At 40.7% G+C, this 22,641-nt stretch overlaps 2 protein-coding genes across 3 annotated transcripts in view; one reads left to right on the top strand and one right to left on the bottom strand.

The window, feature by feature from the left end:
* The window catches only part of LOC111867158 (venom carboxylesterase-6), a 22,950-nt gene extending 3,471 nt beyond the window's left edge, over positions 1-19,479 (bottom strand). Inside the window, exons 1-8 of the mRNA XM_023856745.2 lie at positions 19,073-19,479; positions 17,702-17,857; positions 15,485-15,638; positions 14,778-14,963; positions 13,661-13,851; positions 10,174-10,339; positions 9,301-9,485; positions 1,734-1,884 (exon numbers count right to left, since the gene is read on the bottom strand). Coding sequence (XP_023712513.1) covers positions 1,734-1,884; positions 9,301-9,485; positions 10,174-10,339; positions 13,661-13,851; positions 14,778-14,963; positions 15,485-15,638; positions 17,702-17,857; positions 19,073-19,264 — 1,381 coding nt within the window. The 5' untranslated portion in view covers positions 19,265-19,479. The remainder of the gene's footprint in view (positions 1-1,733; positions 1,885-9,300; positions 9,486-10,173; positions 10,340-13,660; positions 13,852-14,777; positions 14,964-15,484; positions 15,639-17,701; positions 17,858-19,072) is intronic.
* Positions 1-22,641, top strand: part of LOC111867156 — a 76,045-nt gene that overhangs the window by 14,061 nt on the left and 39,343 nt on the right. The gene's annotated exons all lie outside the window — the stretch shown is intronic.

Raw genomic sequence — 22,641 nt, forward strand, 5'->3', positions numbered from 1 at the left:
GGTTGTACACAGTGCTGGTGACTACATTGAAGGACAGTAAAACTTCGAAATATGCATCTATTTTGTATCAGTTGTAAATAAATAGTTGCCACTATTAAAGTTCCAACCCTCGTATGTCTGAATTTCCTACCAGCAATTGCATATGAGACATATGTGGTAACTTTACCATGATATACTGGCCTACATCACTAAGTGATGATGGTGCACCCCCGTCCCACAGCAGATGGAGTATATGTGGGTCAGCTGTAGTATATGAATTTACCGCAGGGAAAATTTAGATGCCTTATTGAGCTATGTAGCCATGTAGTCTGGTAGGTGGTTATCAACTTTTGAAGGCACCTGCTGCCTACATGTTTGGGGTGGAAGATGGAAAAGGCCAATTTCTNTGCCTACATGTTCGGGGGGGAAGATGGAAAAGGCCAGTTCCTCCAAAATGTTGGTAATGGCTTGCCAGACTGCATGGTGTTGTAGCTCAGAAGACCACACAGTGAAAGTAGTACAGTCACTTCCAGTTCTGTCACTTGACTGATTAAAGTTTACTGTGTGCAAGTGCTGATTCTGTCAAGCGACTGTTGCATCTGCTTGTCATTTCTTCCTACTGATGTCACCCAAATACAGTGAAGCTTTAGTAAATGTAGAATGTTGAAGCTTGAAGAAGTTGGAACATACAGTTTGTCAATTTGAGGCTCTCACGGTATTGGCTGTGAAGAGTTCTGACATTTGTTATATAATGTCATGTAATCAGGTGAAAGTTAGCTGATTGTGTCACTGTACAAGGTCGAAGAGTAAGCTAAGCAAGAAGCCAGCTCAAAGCAGGCTCTTCTCTTCCTTTGAAACGTATATTTACTGTCATTGGGCAACATGGTGTTATACCCCGAAATATATAACTCTTCGCGCAGCAATTGTTTTGCACATGTTCTGTTTCTGTTTATAATATATTGAGTTCAAAATCCTCTGTTTCTGGAATAATTGCTGGCCCAGCAAATGGAATCACAGTATGGGGGCATGGCAGTAGATGTGTTAAGATGTTAAGTTTTCATTTTTTCCTGATGTGGGAGAGGGGGCACAGAATTTTTGGAAATGTGCTATCAGCACCCCCCCTTCTACACACCCACATCCGTTAACCCTTTAATTCTGAATGGCCGCTTTAGATATGGTCTAGTAAATACCACATTGAATATTGTATTGGTAACACTCATGGCAATATTGGAGGTGGCCACATTCTATGCAGGATGGGTCATTGAGTTTAGCATATTATTAATTCTAAATTTTTGAGAATTATGCTGAAGCAAATACTTACTTTATGTTATTTACACTGTAAACCAAAGAAGAATAAATTTCACATACAGTTTCTGTGATTTATGCTCTTTGACATGGGTTTTAGGTCATATCTCAGCACCAAATAGTTAGGAAGGTACAGGCTTCTACCTAGCATACACGTGATCAACAAATTAAAGGATATAAAAAGTTGTGACTGCACCATCAGAGTTGGCATTTAATTTGGACTTGAAGTGTCAATGTCCCTGTTTATAGGGTATGGTTTACAATTTTTTTAGCATGGAGTTTGTTGTCCTTTTTCCAGTATTATTACAGATATGACTCATCACAATGTCTTACATAATAAGAAAAGTTGTTTGCGTGACAGAATAAGTTAGTTACTTTCTGATAACTTTCTGTTAATACTCTTTAAAACTTAACCATTTATTACTTTCTGTTGAAGTTTAATGTCATACCTAAATTGGTTGTAGTTCCTGAAAACTTTTCAGTTACACTGTGCGTTCCCCTGTAGCCAAACTGGTAGAAGTAGACAGGAGCAGAGTTGACAGCAGCTTGAAGTTTGGCTGCCCGTACTGCCTCCAGCACAAACAGTCTGTCCGTAGTTATCTGCACATGCAAGGAGCACATTAATCCACTTCTTTATTTCAGTTTATAATAATATAGGTAACTGTGATTAATAATCTGTATGCATCATAAACATGAGTAAATTCTCAAAGTTTTAATTGTTTCTTGCATCCTGTTGTGTATTTAATCAATATTAGAGTCAATTTTACTGACCACACAACATATTTTTATTATTATTACACTACATGTTTCGACCTCAAGAGGTCATCCTCAGGTGTACGAACACAGCTGTATAATTACACGCAATCACATTTGTCTTCTCAGTTATTCGATCCTATATCTTATTCAGGCTCACGCTCAGTATTATATCAAGCTCTCATAAAACACAAGTTAAAATTGTTCTAAATGTCAAAAGTTAAAATTTAAATTTAAATTTTAACTTTTGACAAATTTTTAAAAATTTTAAATTTAAATTTTAACTTTTGACATTTAGAACAGTTTAACTTGTGTTTTATGAGAGAGCTTGATATATTATTGAGCGTGAGCCTGAATAAGATACAGGATCGAATAACTGAGAAGACAAATGTGATTGCGTGTAATTATACAGCTGTGTTCGTACACCTGAGGATGACCTCTTGAGGTCAAAACATGTAGTGTAATAATAATAAAAATATGTTGTGTGGTCGGTAAAATTGACTCTAATATTAAATTCTCAAAGTGTTGTATGTTACACTGTGTTTGAAGCAACTGTAAGGTTATGTCATCACCTGATAGCGACATACATCATTATGTCATCACCAAGAAATTATTAGGTTCTATTTGCAGCATACTGTAGGGACCAAAATTGCCATACTGGATGGAGTCTTGTTGAACACGTAAGACTTTTCTTTTGTAATGTTTACCTATGCAAGGTATGAAGTACCTTCAAAGATGTTTTAGGCAATACTCATATCTCTGTCCACAGGAAGATGCAAAAGGAGCACTACAGTTTTAAATGAAGCTGAATTACTGTGACAGTTTTTTTTTTCATATACATAAAAGGGGCATATGGTAGCATAGTTGTTTGGGGCACTATGCTACAAGCCAGAATGTTGCAGGTTTGATTCCTAATGAGGTCATTGACTTTTTTTTTTTCAATTTACCTGATCCTTCTGGCCTCAGTATAACCCTTGGGTTGACTCAACCTCTGACAGAAATGAGTACTAGGAATCTTCTTAGGGGGTAAGGGGCAGTGGATGCATAAAGCTGACAACCTTACTGCCATCTGTGAGCCTATTATCTATGAGATGTGAGAGCCTCANAAATTTTGACAAATTTTTAAAAATTTTAAATTTAAATTTTAACTTTTGACATTTAGAACAGTTTAACTTGTGTTTTATGAGAGAGCTTGATATATTATTGAGCGTGAGCCTGAATAAGATACAGGATCGAATAACTGAGAAGACAAATGTGATTGCGTGTAATTATACAGCTGTGTTCGTACACCTGAGGATGACCTCTTGAGGTCAAAACATGTAGTGTAATAATAATAAAAATATGTTGTGTGGTCGGTAAAATTGACTCTAATATTAAATTCTCAAAGTGTTGTATGTTACACTGTGTTGGAAGCAACTGTAAGGTTATGTCATCACCTGATAGCGACATACATCATTATGTCATCACCAAGAAATTATTAGGTTCTATTTGCAGCATACTGTAGGGACCAAAATTGCCATACTGGATGGAGTCTTGTTGAACACGTAAGACTTTTCTTTTGTAATGTTTACCTATGCAAGGTATGAAGTACCTGCAAAGATGTTTTAGGCAGTACTCATATCTCTGTCCACAGGAAGATGCAAAAGGAGCACTACAGTTTTAAATGAAGCTGAATTACTGTGACAGTTTTTTTTTTCATATACATAAAAGGGGCATATGGTAGCATAGTTGTTTGGGGCACTATGCTACAAGCCAGAATGTTGCAGGTTTGATTCCTAATGAGGTCATTGACTTTTTTTTTCAATTTACCTGATCCTTCTGGCCTCAGTATAACCCTTGGGTTGACTCAACCTCTGACAGAAATGAGTACTAGGAATCTTCTTAGGGGGTAAAAGGCAGTGGATGCATAAAGCTGACAACCTTACCGCCATCTGTGAGCCTATTATCTATGAGATGTGAGAGCCTCAACCTCTCACACCTCTGTGGGCCTTGATAGCCTGTTACATAGACAGCTTTACCTTTTTACCATNGTTTTATTTGTGTTTTATGAGAGAGCTTGATATATTATTGAGCGTGAGCCTGAATAAGATACAGGATCGAATAACTGAGAAGACAAATGTGATTGCGTGTAATTATACAGCTGTGTTCGTACACCTGAGGATGACCTCTTGAGGTCAAAACATGTAGTGTAATAATAATAAAAATATGTTGTGTGGTCGGTAAAATTGACTCTAATATTAAATTCTCAAAGTGTTGTATGTTACACTGTGTTGGAAGCAACTGTAAGGTTATGTCATCACCTGATAGCGACATACATCATTATGTCATCACCAAGAAATTATTAGGTTCTATTTGCAGCATACTGTAGGGACCAAAATTGCCATACTGGATGGAGTCTTGTTGAACACGTAAGACTTTTCTTTTGTAATGTTTACCTATGCAAGGTATGAAGTACCTGCAAAGATGTTTTAGGCAGTACTCATATCTCTGTCCACAGGAAGATGCAAAAGGAGCACTACAGTTTTAAATGAAGCTGAATTACTGTGACAGTTTTTTTTTTCATATACATAAAAGGGGCATATGGTAGCATAGTTGTTTGGGGCACTATGCTACAAGCCAGAATGTTGCAGGTTTGATTCCTAATGAGGTCATTGACTTTTTTTTTCAATTTACCTGATCCTTCTGGCCTCAGTATAACCCTTGGGTTGACTCAACCTCTGACAGAAATGAGTACTAGGAATCTTCTTAGGGGGTAAAAGGCAGTGGATGCATAAAGCTGACAACCTTACCGCCATCTGTGAGCCTATTATCTATGAGATGTGAGAGCCTCAACCTCTCACACCTCTGTGGGCCTTGATAGCCTGTTACATAGACAGCTTTACCTTTTTACCATATACATAAATGAAAAAGTACTCTGCTATTGAAGATCTCAAGATTTTGGCAGATTCACATGTTTTCAGCACCCCTGAATGCATAAGAGTGTTTTTTTGGAGTGGTGTCTGTATGTATGTATGTATGTAGGTAAGTCAATAATTATCTGCAATGTAGCTATAAATTTTATTTCAGTACAAATAGAAAACTTACATTAACATCATTTTTGAACATAGTCCCCTTGCTTTTCAACGCATATGGTCCATCGTTGCACAAGCTTCCTGATGTCCTCAGAAAAGAAGGTTTTTGGCTGAGCAGCGAGCCATGCATGCACCGCTTCCTTCACTTCTTGGTCCGAGGTGAATCGACAGCCCCTTAATGCCTCTTTGAGTGGACCAAACAAGTGGTAGTCAGAAGGGGCGAGATCAGGACTATACAGAGGATGAGCCATTACATCAAACTTGAGTTTCCGGAGGGTTGCAGCAGTGTGGGCAGCAGTATGTGGACGAGCATTGTCGTGCAACAACACAACACTTTCGACAGTAGTCCTTGGCGTTTGCTTCAAATTGCAGGCTTTATCCTGTCAGTAAGCATCTCACTGTAATGAGCACTGTTTATTGTTGTGCCCCTCTCCTGCTAATGTTCCAGTACTGGGCCTTGTGAGTCCCAAAAAACTGTAAGCATCAGTTTTCCTGCGGATGGTTGGCTTTTGAACTTTTTTTGCTGGGCGATTGTGGATGTTTTCATTCCATACTCTGCCGTTTACTCTCCAGCTCGCAGTGATGGATCCATGTTTCGTCACCAGTGATGATTCTGTCTAAGAAGACGTCACGTTCGTTACCACAGTGATCCAAATGTTATTGGCAGATGTCCAAGCGCATTTGTGTATGCAACACTGTGAGTTTGTTTTGGGACCCATCTTGCAGAGACTTTATGAAACCCAAGTCTCTTGTGGATGATTTCATAGGCAGAACCATGACTAATTTGCAGACGATTTGCCACTTCATCAATAGTCACTCGTCTGTCTAACAGAACCATGTCACGTGCATGCTCAATGTTGTCCTCATTTGTGGCCATGGATGGTTGTCTGGCTCCTTCCTCATGCATAACACTTCTGCGACCATTTTTTAATTTTTCAATCCATTCGTAGACACTCCGTTGCGGCAAAACACTGTTCCCATATTGTGCTGAAAGTCTTCGATGGATTGTGGCCCCTGATTCACCTTCCGACTACAAAAACCGGATCAATGAACGTTGCTCTTCTTTGGTGCGAACAGAAAGCGGAGCAGCCATGATTAACGACAAGGCAGTGACGATGGAACTGACCTAGCAACATCAAATCTGTGCAGAAATAATGACAAGGAAACCACGCATGGCGATGCTGTGCAAAACGACTGTGCTGCCAACAGAAACACAAATACAACTGCATTGCGGATAATTATTGACTTCCCCTCGTATGTGTGGACACACAAATGTAATATGCCTTGATAGTGCCTGAATGGCTGTACAGATTTTATCCAAAAATGGCATCTAAGAATTTATTCATCATAAATCAGTGCCTGGAGAATGTGAACATTCTAGCTCCAAAAGTAGGGATCTTATAGCCGTAAAATATAAAATCGTGGATTTCTCTAAAATGGCCCAAACAAATTTCAATTTATTTTATTAATTTGTATAGACTATGTCCCTAAATAAAACCATGTGAAGGGCATCTTCAGGAAAATAATCATATGCCCTCTGTAGTGCTACAAACATGACATACCAGTTCTCACAAAAGAGGGTTGACTAGTTTTGGTTACATTTCAATCATCCATAGAGGCACTGAACACAAATGACACTTTTTAGAACATAACGCCCCAAACATAATGGAATTTGAGCAGTGAGCCCGAAGCCAGTGCCCAGTCACAAATTATTGCTTTTCTCAAAAATGGCTCTAGTGATTTTAATTAATTTTCACAAATTTGTAGTTCCCAAACAGAACTATTATTTTCAGTATGCCCAAATAATACTTATTTGCTATGAGTAGAAGTCTGCAGTACATCAAGCATATATAAGAAAGTATGTGCATTGCCTTTGCACCCTTTTTTTTTTACCAGGTTTTTGAGGACATTAATACATAAGTAAGTGGTTTTGTGGCCTGACCATAATGCCCATGATATATGTGAATTGTGTACCTGCCATTATGGTTGCCAATTTGAACAGTTTTTAAAATGCAGGTAGTTTGGAACTGTTGTGCTATTTTTGCATCAACTTGTATTTCCAGACTAATTTGTGCATTGTGGTGAATGTTAATCAAGTGAAGTGGTTTCCCATTTTCGTTTGAGCTAATAACCTCAGCTTTTTGCTGAGTCACAAGTATCTGGATATTATTTGACCCAACAACAAAAGTGATGGGTGAGGAGATGGTCTTTACTATAACAGATTAACTTAATGTTAGTTGGAAAAGAATGCCCATTTACCCCCTACTTTTCCTTTCAGTGAACTCATCACATCTCACAGGTCACTCAGTATCCAAGAGATTATTTTTGGCAGCAACATTTGTGATAAGTTTGTAGCAGTGCAAGTAACGGAGTAATATTGTTGTATAAAGGGATGTAGCACTGGGGAAAGAAAAAAATACCATTTTCTGGCTGGAAACTTGGAAATATAGTGTAGTCAAGATCACATTGGTCTCTTAGATTTTAGTCTTTCTTTCAGTCATACAGTGCGCATTTGTCTCCATTTGTTTCTCTCTGTTTCAGGTAAGTTTAACATTTGTACCTGAATGCTTGAAACGAGATATGCAAGGTGCAAGGGTGAACACCAGCTGAGTAAGTCCTCATCTCCGTTAAATATGAATTACTTTCTGTCATGAAATGAAGCAGCTACATACAGTAGTCTGGCTAAACCTGTGGTTCCAGCTGTTTGGAAATTATCCTATTGAGACCTGCTTGAATGTGTTGTGTATTTCAAGATTAAAAATAAATGTACTGTGCATATTCTTTATTGGCCATGCATTGCACAGTTGTGACAGCACATGTGTGCTCTGCACGTTAGTGAGTGTGACATTTTTCTGTATTAGCAACATTACTCTGACATAAAAGGAGCCAGGATAACACAGTTGGTATAGCGACTGGCTATGGGCTGGACGACCGAGGGGTCTGAGTTTGAGTCCCAGTAGGGGCATGAATTTTCTATTCTCCATGTCATCCAGACCAGTTCTGGTCTCACCCAGCCTCCTGTGTAATGGGTACTGGGGGCTATTTTATGGGGGGGGGTAAAGCGACCTGAGCATGAAGCTTGCCACTCACCTCCAACTAGTACCAGGGTCAAGAAAACATGGATCTATGCATCCACTCCCCCATACACCCTCATGGTGTAGTGACCTTTACCCTGACATAAAATCTCGCTAACAGTTCCCATAGTATATAACTGTTGGACTAACCCCATGGAGCTTAACCCTTCTTGAGAAGCCAGCAGTCGCTCAGCCACTTGAGAAATTCCTGGCAGCTTATTGAACCCAAAGGTTTGTTAGCATGTTCACAAGAGCCCTCCACTCATCCCTGTCCTGAGCCAGATTGATCCTGTCCATGCCATCACACCCTATCTCTCTAAGATCCATTTTAAAATTATCCTCCTACCTACTTCTAGGTCTTCCTAGTGGTCTCTTTCCTTCTGGCTTTCCCACCAAAATCCAATACACATTCCCCTTCTCTGCCATGCATTCTACATTCCTTGCCCACCTCATCCTCCTTGACTCGATCATCTTAATTATATTTGGCAAAGAGTACAAGTTACGAAGCAGTACCACATGAGAGTCTAAAATCTTATATCCCCAAGTGATGGTGAAATCAAATTTATTAAATGAATTTATTTATTTATTTGTAGTTTATTTAGCAATGGGGTGTGTAGGTGTGCCTATCAGTAACAAATGGTAGGATGATTCATGAGTGATGAATTCAGAAGGATATGGAGAGAAGCAGTAATGACTAGTTTAAAAGTACTTTAAAGGTCCTGTTTACTTTGATGGATCAAGGAAATCCATTATGATCTGGAGTCAGGATAGTCAGTGTCTCAGCTGAGATTTGAACCAAGCCCCACCAAGTACAGGTCAGAAGCCTTACTACTTGATCCATCTCGTTTGGTTTGTAGCACAAAAGTACAAAGAAAATATACAGCAAATAGTATTGTATAATAATAATGGTACATCGGGTGGGTGATAATGACAACATTGAATTGCCAGGATAGTACCACCAGCTTGGCTGCACCTTGTTCTTACTACGTCCATACTGATTCGTTTTTAACTAATCATTCTACCATTCAACAGTATGTAAAGTTCTGGTCTGAGTTGCTGGCAGCGCTATCATTAAATGAGTAAGGAATAAGTACTAACTCTGTTTGCAGCAATCTTACCCGTGTGATCTCCTTTCTGGCCTTTATTGACAGTGGTTTTCCCTGAAGATAGTGTTGAAGTATTCTGTTAGTAACATCCAGCTTCTTATCCTCAGCAACAGTATAATTGTAGTCTAGGATGTGAGGGAAGAGTTCAGCAAACCTCTGCTCAAGAACTTTCATCACATTCTCATTGGCAATCCAGTCTGAATATAACATTTAAAAAATTATAAGTTGTCATAGTTGTGGTTATGGAGAATTAGCTAGAAACCAGCATGAAGCTGCTTGTTGCCTGCTTCGTGCTGGTTTCTTGCTTGGCTTATTCTTTGGACCTGAAGAAGGAGGCGACATGTTCCTCTGAAACATCAGTAGATAGTGGATTGCATGGTGTTATATCCCAGAAGGTAAAGCTGTTCATAGAATTTATATTTTGTACAGTGGTATGAGAGGGGTATGCAGTAGCATAGTTGGTTGAGGCACTATGCTACAAGCCGGAAGGTCACAGCTTTCATTCCTGATGAGGTCATTGGATTTTTCAATTGACCCAGTCCTTCCAGCAGCACTCTGGGCCTGGGCTCAACTCAGCCTCTAACACAAATGAGTACCAGGAAGCTACCTAGGGGTAAAAGACAGCTGGCGCTTAAGGCCGACAACCTTACTGCCACCTGTGAGCCGACTATCTAGAAAATGTGGGAATCTCAACCTCTCACAACCCTATAGGCCTTCATGGCTTGTTACAGAGATAGCTCTACCTTTACTTTTGCAGTGGTATCATAATGCATCCTCAAAAAAATAGATCACAAGATATTCTCTGTGGTAGACATCATTGTTACCACTCTTGAGCCTCTATGTTCTTTCAGAGATCTATGAGAAATGAATTGGAAGTACACAAACCTGCTGCAGGGTAGAGTCCATCCTCTGTGGTTACACTAGTGATCCAAGGAAGGTCTTGAACATCTCCTTGCAATATGGCATCAACTGGGGTCTTCGATAGGAACGGGTTAGAACCAGCCACTTCCACAGTAGGGCCAAATGGTGAAAATGGATTGTACCTCCAGATCTACAGTATAATTATTGTATTATTTACATTATGGTATTCTGGGCTGTGATACCATATAGTTTTTTATAGAGAGATACAAGTATTTTTGGGGAACTGCTGTCTCTGTGTTAAGGGTAAAGGGATCTCATATCCTTAAGATTAAGCCAGGTGGGTCATCCAAAACGATGGTACCCATTTGTCATACTACATTCAGCACATTCTAGAAGGCAGTAATCCGCGTACTCATTTACAGGAGAGTGTCAGGTCTCAGAATTAACTAATTTTGTTCTGTGTCACAAATGTTGTGTGATTCCTGAGGCATATAGTGACCAATACAGAATAGCTTTAGTCTGTATGGTAACATTACAAACTGTGATTTCCTTCCACTTCTTTCCATCTATTGCTTATAGCATAGCCTTTCTGGGATGAAGTGGTTGCAAGATAACTCCCACAGAGAGGATTCATGAGTTGTGGTGAACAGTATGAGTAGCGTTGAATAAAGTATTACCACGTTGTGCATTAGTGGAATGTGAGGTTTGAGGCTTTTATGGCAATGAGCGTTAATAATATGTCAACGTGTTCCGTTACTGAAGACGCCGTAGAGATGGTTAATTGGTTTATTTAACAATCTACAAATAACGGCTACAATTAATTATCACAATGTTGCGGGGTTTCACACTTTATAACCCTAATCGCATTAATCTGTTAACACTGTTGCGGGGTTTCACGATTTGTAACCCTATGCGCAAATCAGTTCACTCTGTGTTCAGTAGTCTACACGTTTACAGTAGGGGAGCTAGGTATCACTGTATCACACGTTCCCAATTACACAATCACACGCACGTCCGGATCTTCTATCCGCGGCGGCTGCTATACTCCAACAGTAGTCGGCTGACTGGAGAACTGTTGATAACACACTCGCTCGACTGCTACTTTATAACTCGGAAATGTCTTCGGCGATGGCCACGGTATAACTCGACTCGGCGACTATTACTTTACAGCTCAGCGGCTGTGACAGTACAACTGACTGGTAGCTGCTGTGCAGTTCCCTTATATAGCTGCAGTGGTGCCTGTTGCGTGCCACGTCACAGTAGGAAGCGGTTCCGCGTTACCGTGGCGTCACCGCGCATGGCGCGTTGCATAGCTACCAGGATGCGGGGGCTCGGCTCACTTCAGCTCCGCTCGTGACGTCACCGCGGGGAGAGTGGCGNATAAAGTATTACCACGTTGTGCATTAGTGGAATGTGAGGTTTGAGGCTTTTATGGCAATGAGCGTTAATAATATTGCAACGTGTTCCGTTACTGAAGACGCCGTAGAGATGGTTAATTGGTTTATTTAACAATCTACAAATAACGGCTACAATTAATTATCACAATGTTGCGGGGTTTCACACTTTATAACCCTAATCGCATTAATCTGTTAACACTGTTGCGGGGTTTCACGATTTGTAACCCTATGCGCAAATCAGTTCACTCTGTGTTCAGTAGTCTACACGTTTACAGTAGGGGAGCTAGGTATCACTGTATCACACGTTCCCAATTACACAATCACACGCACGTCCGGATCTTCTATCCGCGGCGGCTGCTATACTCCAACAGTAGTCGGCTGACTGGAGAACTGTTGATAACACACTCGCTCGACTGCTACTTTATAACTCGGAAATGTCTTCGGCGATGGCCACGGTATAACTCGACTCGGCGACTATTACTTTACAGCTCAGCGGCTGTGACAGTACAACTGACTGGTAGCTGCTGTGCAGTTCCCTTATATAGCTGCAGTGGTGCCTGTTGCGTGCCACGTCACAGTAGGAAGCGGTTCCGCGTTACCGTGGCGTCACCGCGCATGGCGCGTTGCATAGCTACCAGGATGCGGGGGCTCGGCTCACTTCAGCTCCGCTCGTGACGTCACCGCGGGGAGAGTGGCGGGGTGATGATTCGCCTATTACCCGAGCGCTACGTTCCGCTGGGGAGGTAGGGGTCAACATGTCACAATATGTTCTTCCGGGATTTGATACCTTGTTGCGTGGTAGGCAAGTACTCATCTACCAAACCCAGAAGACTGTAATCTTGTGAGTGAGATGTTTTTACAGTGTTTACAAATCATTGATCTGCTAAGGCACAAGTGTGAGATATTTTTCCTGTCAGGTAAAACTCTCAGAGATCAACACTGCTAGCAGAACTGACAAACCCACAGTCTGAATACATTACAGATAAAACTTGTGGCATGCTCTGAAAAATCTCGTTGTTTGCATATAATTGTAGTNTTCCCAATTACACAATCACACGCACGTCCGGATCTTCTATCCGCGGCGGCTGCTATACTCCAACAGTAGTCGGCTGACTGGAGAACTGTTGATAACACACTCGCTCGACTGCTACTTTATAACTCGGAAATGTCTTCGGCGATGGCCACGGTATAACTCGACTCGGCGACTATTACTTTACAGCTCAGCGGCTGTGACAGTACAACTGACTGGTAGCTGCTGTGCAGTTCCCTTATATAGCTGCAGTGGTGCCTGTTGCGTGCCACGTCACAGTAGGAAGCGGTTCCGCGTTACCGTGGCGTCACCGCGCATGGCGCGTTGCATAGCTACCAGGATGCGGGGGCTCGGCTCACTTCAGCTCCGCTCGTGACGTCACCGCGGGGAGAGTGGCGGGGTGATGATTCGCCTATTACCCGAGCGCTACGTTCCGCTGGGGAGGTAGGGGTCAACATGTCACAATATGTTCTTCCGGGATTTGATACCTTGTTGCGTGGTAGGCAAGTACTCATCTACCAAACCCAGAAGACTGTAATCTTGTGAGTGAGATGTTTTTACAGTGTTTACAAATCATTGATCTGCTAAGGCACAAGTGTGAGATATTTTTCCTGTCAGGTAAAACTCTCAGAGATCAACACTGCTAGCAGAACTGACAAACCCACAGTCTGAATACATTACAGATAAAACTTGTGGCATGCTCTGAAAAATCTCGTTGTTTGCATATAATTGTAGTTTGGTAGGTGGGAACCTGTTGGCTGTGTTGTGTGGTGTTACCACGACGAAGACCGTAATCTTAATACCAGTGAGATGTATTTAGCGAATTCCTACAAATTGTTGGGCTGCTCAGTCAGCAAGAGTAATACTCTCTTGTCATAAAGTCGGTCCCAAGAGATTCCAGCTGTTAGCAAAAGTGAAACTCTACATTCTAAATACATCAGAAATTAAACATATGGGAGACTAATAAATCTCAGTGTATACAGGTAAATAGCATAAGTAATACTGTTCTCAAATTGTTATATGCAATCTTATCCTCAGATGGTCATAGCATACTTTACCAATGAGGTACAGATATCTCACTTGCCTGAAAATTTTTCACTTGCTGTACAATCTGTCTTGCTGGTCGATTACGCAAGCAGTCCACAAGTTGTTCACTGCATTTTGTGTTACATCCCAGAGCTTCTCCCAACATTTTGGCCTTGGCTCTGCCTTGTTCCATTTGTGTCCATGGACACAAAGTAGTTCCACTTTGTGAATATCCTCTTTCAAAAAGACCTGTCAGTTAATGACAGAGATTTTATTATGGTGCTTGAATTAAATAGAACTTGCTTTCTGGTTGAAGTAAGAGGTATGTGTAGGTGTTGGAATGGCATAAATGTTGGCAAACCTCAGTTGCAGAACAAGCCTGCCCCCCTCTCTTTTTCTCTCTCACACACACGTGCATGTTGGTAACTGGAACACATGTAACCAGGACACTATCCACAAAACACATGTCTCTACAGTGAACAGAAAGCAGAATATAAGATGGATGCCATGGTGCTCGCCACCCCTCCCCACACACACACACACGCACATGCACGCGCGCGTGCACACACACCTTTTTACATCATTTTAAAAAGTTTTAAAAACTTCTGTGTATTAAATTAAAAAACACATATAATTAATTTTGTACCCACACTGCCATCACTACTAGAATGCAGTGTAACAGTATACTTACCTGATGATTGCCCTGTGTGGCTGAACATGTAGACTAAGTGGTGATTTCAACCACTGACCAGTGAAGCAGCATTAAAGACTGTATTTTGTGTGTATGTGTGCATGCGCGTGTGTGTATAACACATTATTAAACTGGTGCAGCAGGATAGTTAATTACAATATCATGATGAATTAACACTGCTAATACCAGAGTCTGCCATTGAAAAAGATAGTGTTCTGTCCACCCCCTGTCCTAACAAATGTATAGTTCAGTGGTAGAAACACTGACATTAGGAGGAATATGTCACCTCCATTTTCAGGGTTGAATAGTAAGCCAGTAAAAAATCCAGGTGCTTTTAACTTGCTTCTTACTGGTTTCATGCTTGGCTTACTCTTCGCCCTTGGTAATACAAGTGATATGTTCCTCCAACATGTTAGTGCGCCTCTGCTGAGCTTCATGATCTTGCAACTCAACGATACTATTTACTGTGGAAGGCTGCCCTTACCACGAGATTGAGGTGATATGTAATGGTAATGTACACTGGCTCCCCCAGCAGAATTTCCAGTTATGGTCACACTCTGTGGATTTCCACCAAATGCCGCAATATTCTTCCTTATCCAACGTAATGCTGCAGCTTGGTCCTTTAGTCCCATGTTTCCGGGAACTGTTTCATCCTCAGTGCTCAGGAATCCTGAAGAAAATCCACAAGAGATTGACACGATTGTATGTAACTCATAAGGTGAATGGCTTCTTGTAAGCTGTAAGGAGGGCTGTAGTACTGGGAGTCTGGAGGAAGTTGCATAATGAGGAGGTTTACAATATATACTCCTCACCACCTGTTAATTAGGATGATGAAATCAAAGAAGATGGGATTATGGAGGCATGTAGCATGCATTTGAGAGTAGTGCATGCAAAGATCTGGTAGAAAACCCTAAAGAAAAAAGACTGCTAGGAAGAACCTAGGCATACACGGGAGGACAGTATTAAAATGGATCATAGAGAAATAGGATTGGAGGATGTGGACTGGATTCATCTGGATCAGAATAGGGGCCAGCGACAGGCTGTTGTTAATACAGTAATAAATCTTTTGGTTCCAAAAATGTTGGGAATTTGAGTAGCTAAGTAATTTAGCTTCTCAAAGATTCCCTGCAGTTAGTCATATAAATTCAGTGCATATTCAGTGCATTCAGTGGATATCAATTCTGTACTTACCAAGAGGTCCAAGTCTGTAATTGAAAGTAACGAACACAGCATCTCTGTCTAGGATAAGGTGTGGCTTATACTCATGGCTCCAGCCATACATGAACGCTCCACCATGTATGAAAACTATCACATCCAACACATGTGTGAATTTATCTTTTGGTACCTGTTATGAATATACAATATGTGTAATTTGAATTTTTCATGGTGATGAACATGAAAATTGGTGTCCAGTGGGAGGTAATGCTGCAGAGTCTGATAAAAAGTTACCAGTGTTTCAAAGGAACTTACTGCTTCCATCCTTAGGTTGGGAACTCACTCTTATTCCCTGAATATGGAGCCAGCAGGTTCTTCCAAAGCACTGGTAACTTTTTACCAGACTGCACGACACCACAACTCAGAAGACAGCAGTAATCTTAGTGTAAAAACAGGCTATGATTTTATCACTAGTTTTAATGTTTTGTTGAGACTCAAAATAAGGAGTTCTGAACGTGGGGTGTAAGTACCCTGAGGTGGATACGTAGGTATATGAGGTGTCATAAGGTATGCATGAGATATATTTCATACAGTGCCAAAAATGAATGTCAAAAAAGAGACACAACTTTTTCTGTGCATGGAATAAATATGAGAGTAAGTCAATAGGTATGTTACAAATGGATATAGAACGTAAACAAATAAAGAGTACTGATTTGAAAAATGCTTTTATTTCTTAACATAATCTCCCTGTACATTGAGGCACTTGTCCCATCATTTCACAAGCCCCTGAAAACCAGCAGCATAAAATTCTTTGGGCTGCTGTTGGAACCAGGTGGTGACTTCACTTTCTACAGCTTCATCATCGGGAAAATATTCAGCTGAAAGATGATGTTTAAGAGGGCCGAACAAATCGATGTCGCTTGGAGCAAGACTTATCATCACCTGTGACAATTCAGGCTAGCATATCGTGTCCATCATGGTAGCAATTGAGATGCTGTAATGCCAGACCCATTCTTTGCATTTTGTGTTGTGGGGACTTCCATTTGGCCCTCTTAAACATCATCTTTTGGCTGAACATTTTCCTGATGATGAAGCTGTACAAAGGGAAAGGGAAGTCACCGCCTGGTTCTGACAGCAGCCCAAAGAATTTTATGCTGCTGGTTTTCAGGGGCTTGTGAAACAATGGGACAAGTGCCTCAGTGTGCAGTGAGATTATGTTGAGAAATAAAAGCATTTTCGAATCAGTACTCTTATCTGTTTAAGTTCTATATCCATTTGTAACTTACTTATTGACTTACCTACGTACCTTATTTAAAACAAGAAAGTCCTTGTATCTTATTGTATTTATAATACATGGTAACATGTAGGTTGAGTTAAAAATTAGGTTTCCATTCAAAAGTGATACATGAAGTTTCACTATTAGAACAAGGGATATGTGAAGTTTCACTCTGGGTCAAGGGGCACATAAACTTTAATACTGAGAGCAGGGGTACTTGAAGTTTGTCAGTGAAGTGAAGGCATAGATAGTGTTCCTCTGAGACCAAGGATCATATTGACTGAAAATGGTTCAGAAATTGTGCTAAAAACGACAGTTCTGTGCATTTGCATAAAATCTGCCATAAGCACATTTACTACTTAAAAAAAACTCCGTGGTTTTAGTCCCCAAGCAAACTATACCGACCAAGCGACCGCCACTTTTCGGCGAAGTTAGTGCCAAATTTAGCGGATAGAGGTTGCCGCGTGGTCAGCACAATGAATCCCCATGGCCTTTAATTTCGGTTTTCTAGACTGGAGCCAGTATTTCCTTGAAATAGCTCCTCAGTTATCCTCACAAGGCTGAGGGGAACCCCATTCCAGACTCACTACTACTCAGAAAATCTGGCAGCGCCGGGAATCGATCCTGGGACCTCTGGATCTGTAGCCAGGTACTCTGACCACAAGACCACATAGGCGGTCTGAACAGAATATAAAATAAAATATTTGGTTGAAATCTGTTAGACAATATGCACATGAAGTTACACTTATAGTTTCTCCTAATCCAAAGGACAGTGGTTATAATATACACCACATGCTTAAACATTAGGAGTGCCTTTCGTTTGTTTCACTGAACAGCATCAACCAGTTGGTCTCTGTTATGGAGATGAATTATGTTTCCTGTGAGGTATGACTTGAAATTGTTAACATTATTTAGATTAACTTCAGGCTTTAGAGGGTAAATAATGTCTCATAAATTGTGTTAGAATGCTTGATTACCTTCGGGGTATAGACATTGATAAAAAGACAGTCTTCTTCACCAACAATTGGATCTTGATCATCTGCAAAAGGGGTTAATTTGTTGTACTGCAGGCACATGCTGCCTGGTAGACTGGCATTCCAAATGCCTCTCCATGGTTTTGGTGGTACAGGGTCCTGTACAGACAGTGTAAATATGTTACTTATGCCTGTAACAGGGATCATTGTGAGCCTCTAAACCCTATGTAAAAAATGAAATACTAGAGAACAAAAAGTTTCATTTTATCCTTCATCCATTGAAATAATAATTAGTATACTGCTTAATTATCCATAGGGTGTCACTACAATATGGGTTTTGTTTAATTCATTAATACCTGGTTACAGCCCTTCCAGCGTTCTGTGTCATTGGAAAGTTGAAGAAAACAAAAATATTTTTACTCGCCCCTTCAATAAGGAGTAGAGGGACAGAAATAATTTAAATTGTAACATATACCTCAAGGTGTTTGAAAAATATGTTCACAAGAATACATTTCTTATAAAGAGTGAGTAAGTAACTGAATATAAAAGCAGCCTCCGTAGTCTAGGGGTAACGTTCCCACCTCATGACTCAAGGTACGTGGGTTCAAACCCGGCGGAGGTCGTGGAATTTTTAAGGGTGGAAAAATTCAGGGAACAAGTCCTCTGGGAGGGACTTTAAGCCGTGGGTCCCGTGTCGTAGATTTACGGCACGTAAAAGATCCTCATGTCTCTAGGAGACCTCTGAGCAAAATTAGGCAAAAAGTTTCCTGNAAAAAATGCTTTTTTTTTAGTAATATGAGGAAGGAAAGTATTAGTGTAGTATAGACCTACTAAAAGAATAAAACTTAACTTGGAAATTACGTATATTTCAAACTTCTGGAAGTGTATGATTCTTCTTTCCTTCACCTTAAATCTGTGTTATTTGAGAACATATTGGGGTGGATGTTGGAAGTTGTATATAAACAAATAACCAAGTTTCTAATATTCTGCACATCATTTTCCTCAAAAGGTTTTGGGTACTTTATTCCACGTTCCAGAGCAAGCACACGATTAGTCCTTTTATCATTCTTTATGCCTACCCAAGTCTGCATTCTAAAAAGTGTTTGAACCTAGAATGTTCATATTGACAGGCACCGACCAACAGTGAATAAACTTTCACAAATCAAATATGAATAAAATTCGTCCGTCTGTTCAGGTGGTATCGAGACTGCATTTCAGAAAACACGTTTTCATAATTCATTCCAGAAATCACCCTTTCATAATTCAAAACGTAGGAGAGCCAGAAAACTTCTAAATACGTCAAAATTTCGAGTTTTTTTCGTCATCACGGTATTTTCTGATGTGTGAGAAAGCAGAACATATTTCAAATCTTACCTTGAACCTGAGGCTTCCAACTGGAGGTTCTGCGTACGGTATTCCTTGGAAGGCAACAAATGTACGCCCATTTCTTGATGTTAAGGTAGCACCCTCAAGTTCACCTTGTTCTATACGGACCTTGTGTGTCTCCGTAGAGTATACAGCTTTCAGTGTTAGTGTGGCACAGATTAACAATAATTTGGCCAGCATTGTTCACTCTGTCACGTACAAAGTCAGCATATATATGTATTTTCTTTGGAGACTGTCTTTGGATTATCCTTTTATATCTCTCAGTTTGATTTGCAATATACCTACATTATTTTATCTCTTTTATCTGTTTGCTTGTGTACAACCTGTACCAAGAGAGAAACACGAAGTCCAAGAACTGAGATGCAGCAAGTGGAGAACAAAATATGTAGTGTAGAATTCCACTATCAGTGTTAGGAAACTTTGGACTCTATGGTCATCGAATTGCCCTTGGGATATACATTGTAGAAAGAACCGAACTTCGTTCCTAATACACGTATTTACTATAGGATTCTGGCGATGGTGTATAACACACAGAGATATTGGGTTTCCAGGCCATCATCCTAGTTTTAAAATAACAAAGAAAAACATGACGTTTTGGAAACTGGATCTGTTTCCATCCTCAGGTGAGGGAAAAACACCTGTTCTGTTGGGTCCCTTAGAAAGAGCTAGCCTCAATCACTGGACAAACGATGTCACAAAACACATGGGTTATAAACACCTGAGACCAGGCTAAGTCCATGAGAGCTAATAAGAAAAATATGCATTACAAATTGTTCCAAATACGTATTTGGAACAAATTGTAATGTATATTTTTCTTATTAGCTCTCATATATACACATATACATATTTGGAACAAATTGTAATGTATATTTTTCTTATTAGCTCTCATGGACTTAGCCTGGTCTCAGGTGTTTATAACCCATGTGTTTTGTGACATCGTTTGTCCAGTGATTGAGGCTAGCTCTTTCTAAGGGACCCAACAGAATAAATGTTTTCCCCTCACCTGAGGATGGAAACAGATCCAGTTTCCGATGTTGTATATGATGGTGTGATGTATTGGATATTATTAATGTAACAGGTATAGGGCAACTAGAATAATTACAATGGTTACGGTTCATAAGTAATATTTTATTAAATTCAAATATAATATTGAATGATGATTACGAAATGTAACAGCACAGGCTTGTCACATACTGTAACTTGACTTTCACCGATGTTATCCACCAGAGGACAAACAAGACTTGTTTTGAACCAGGGAAAGCAAATAAGAATAGTCATGTTGCTTCACAGAGAAACTGGAAAACATCAGTTAAAGTCCGAGAAAACAAGCCAAGGTCCAGGAAGACCCACCATATGAAATAACAATAGAATGTTCTAGAACATTCCTATATGACGAAATTTGTACCTTCCAAGGAAGCTTTCAGACAAAGTCCCCACCTCACAGACAGGGCTATGAGAACCCTGACCTAACCGTGCAAAACGCTCTCTAATCTGGTTACGAAGTTTAGTCTATAGGACGGTACTCTCTCAGTTAGGAGTCGGCCACTGCTAAAGCCTTAAGCAGCCTTGCTGTTGTTACAGTTGTACATATTTACTGTGTAATAAACTCCCTTGAATTAAGCATCTTCCAGCAGAGTATCTCCACCAAAATGACGGACAACGTTTGCCGCTCGACCGACTCCGTCAAGACCAACCCACAAGTACGAATATCCACTCTGTCGCCCGACAGTGTGGCATACGACACCAAAACGTCGTGTTCTTCTTTGTTATTTTAAAACTAGGACGATGGATAAAGTCCGAAAACCCAATATCTCTGTTTGTTCCTAATGTTGGTATATGCAAAGTTGTGAGTGGCAGATTCTAAAATTGTGAAGCAAAATGGCTCCTGTTTCAAATGAGTAGCAAGGTTTTTGGATAACCTTGAAGTGACATTCTTAAGAGAGCTTTGTTCTTTATTTTTTGTATTTATTTAAATTTGCTACTTATGTTGATTTTTAGTGTACTTTCCTGAGTCTGAAAGCATAAAAGTAGGCTTAAGAGATTGCCTTGCTCTCTATATGTGCACCGTCCCCATCAATTTTTGAATATCTGAACCAATCTTTATGAATCTTGGTATGTATGTCAGTGGCACCTTAGTATATTTCTTGTTCGTAATAATACTACCATAGTCAATAAGTTAGTGGACCAGCTGCACAGCGTCGTTGCAGTGCGCTACATCGGATAGGTTGAGGCAAGATGTAATGCCCTGTCAGTTCATCTGTCGTCACAGCAAGAGGCAGTTGTGTGCAAACAGTGTAAGCAGAACTACGGCCTCTATTGTGAACTGCAGTTAAATGCAAGTGGTAGAAATCGAAAATGTGGCAGTTTGAACAATGGGCAAACATCAAGTTCTACCAAAATCTAGGCAAATACCCTAGAGAAACGTTTAACATGATGAAGCAAGTGTATGGTGAAGAAGCTTTGGGCTGCAGTGCCGTGTTTAAGTGGCACCAGCATTTTGCGCAAGGGAGAGACAGTCTGGAGGATGATGAGTGTAGTGGTCGGCCAAAAGCAGTCAGAACTGAATGCAAGATCGAAGAAGTTGCAACGTTGGTATGTGCCAACCGCTCCCAATCGATAGATGATATCACAGCAGCAGTAGGGATAAGCCATGGTACGTGCCGCAAAATTCTCACTGATAACCTGAAAATGTCGCATTTTTTTTTTAATTCGCTTAGTGGGGGGTTGAGTCCAACTGGGTCAACTCAGCACGGCGACCACTGATTGGCCTATTGTAGCCTGCCGCAGGTGATTATGATGATGGAGAATTTGGTGGAATGAAGATTGGCAGGGGAAACCGAAGTACTCGGAGAAAACCTGTCCCAGCGCCACTTTGCCCACCACAAATCCCACTTGACCAGACCCAGGATGGAACCCGGGCCGCCACGGTGGCAAGCCAGTGACAAACCGGTTCAGCTATGGAGCGGCCATGTCGCTCGCATGTTACTGAGCACTGTGTTCCATGCGTCCTGATTCAAGACCAATGTGACAATCACATGACCATATGTAGTGATCTGATCAGTAAATGCTGACAGAGATGAGACATTTCTCAACTGGATCATTAAAGGAGACAAAACATAGTGTTTTCTTCATGATCCACAACTGAAGGGATAATCAGCCACCTGGAAATCGCCATCATCGCCAAGAAAGAAGAACCCGCAACAGGACAGGTCAAAAGGCAAGGTGGTGCTTGGACTGTTTTTTGGCTCATCGGGAATTGTTCACATAGAATTTATCCCACATGGAGCAACTGTAAATAAGGACAGGTACAAGGAGATCCTTAACCGTCTACGCAGTTCACTCCGTCAAAAGTGTCCTGAGCTTTGGCGTAGGAAGAATTCGCTGTTGCTACACGACAATGCCCCTGCATATCGTTATGTTCTTGTCCAAGAGGAACTGGCAATGCAACAGGTCACCATTTTGCCACAACCTCCGTACTCGCCTGATCTCGCACCATGCAATTTCTTTCTCTTTCACTGCTTGAAAGTAAAGTTACATGGTCGTAGATTTCAGTTGTC

The sequence above is a fragment of the Cryptotermes secundus genome, unplaced genomic scaffold (assembly GCF_002891405.2).
Source record: "Cryptotermes secundus unplaced genomic scaffold, Csec_1.0 scaffold448, whole genome shotgun sequence".
Classification (NCBI taxonomy): Eukaryota; Metazoa; Arthropoda; class Insecta; order Blattodea; family Kalotermitidae; genus Cryptotermes; species Cryptotermes secundus.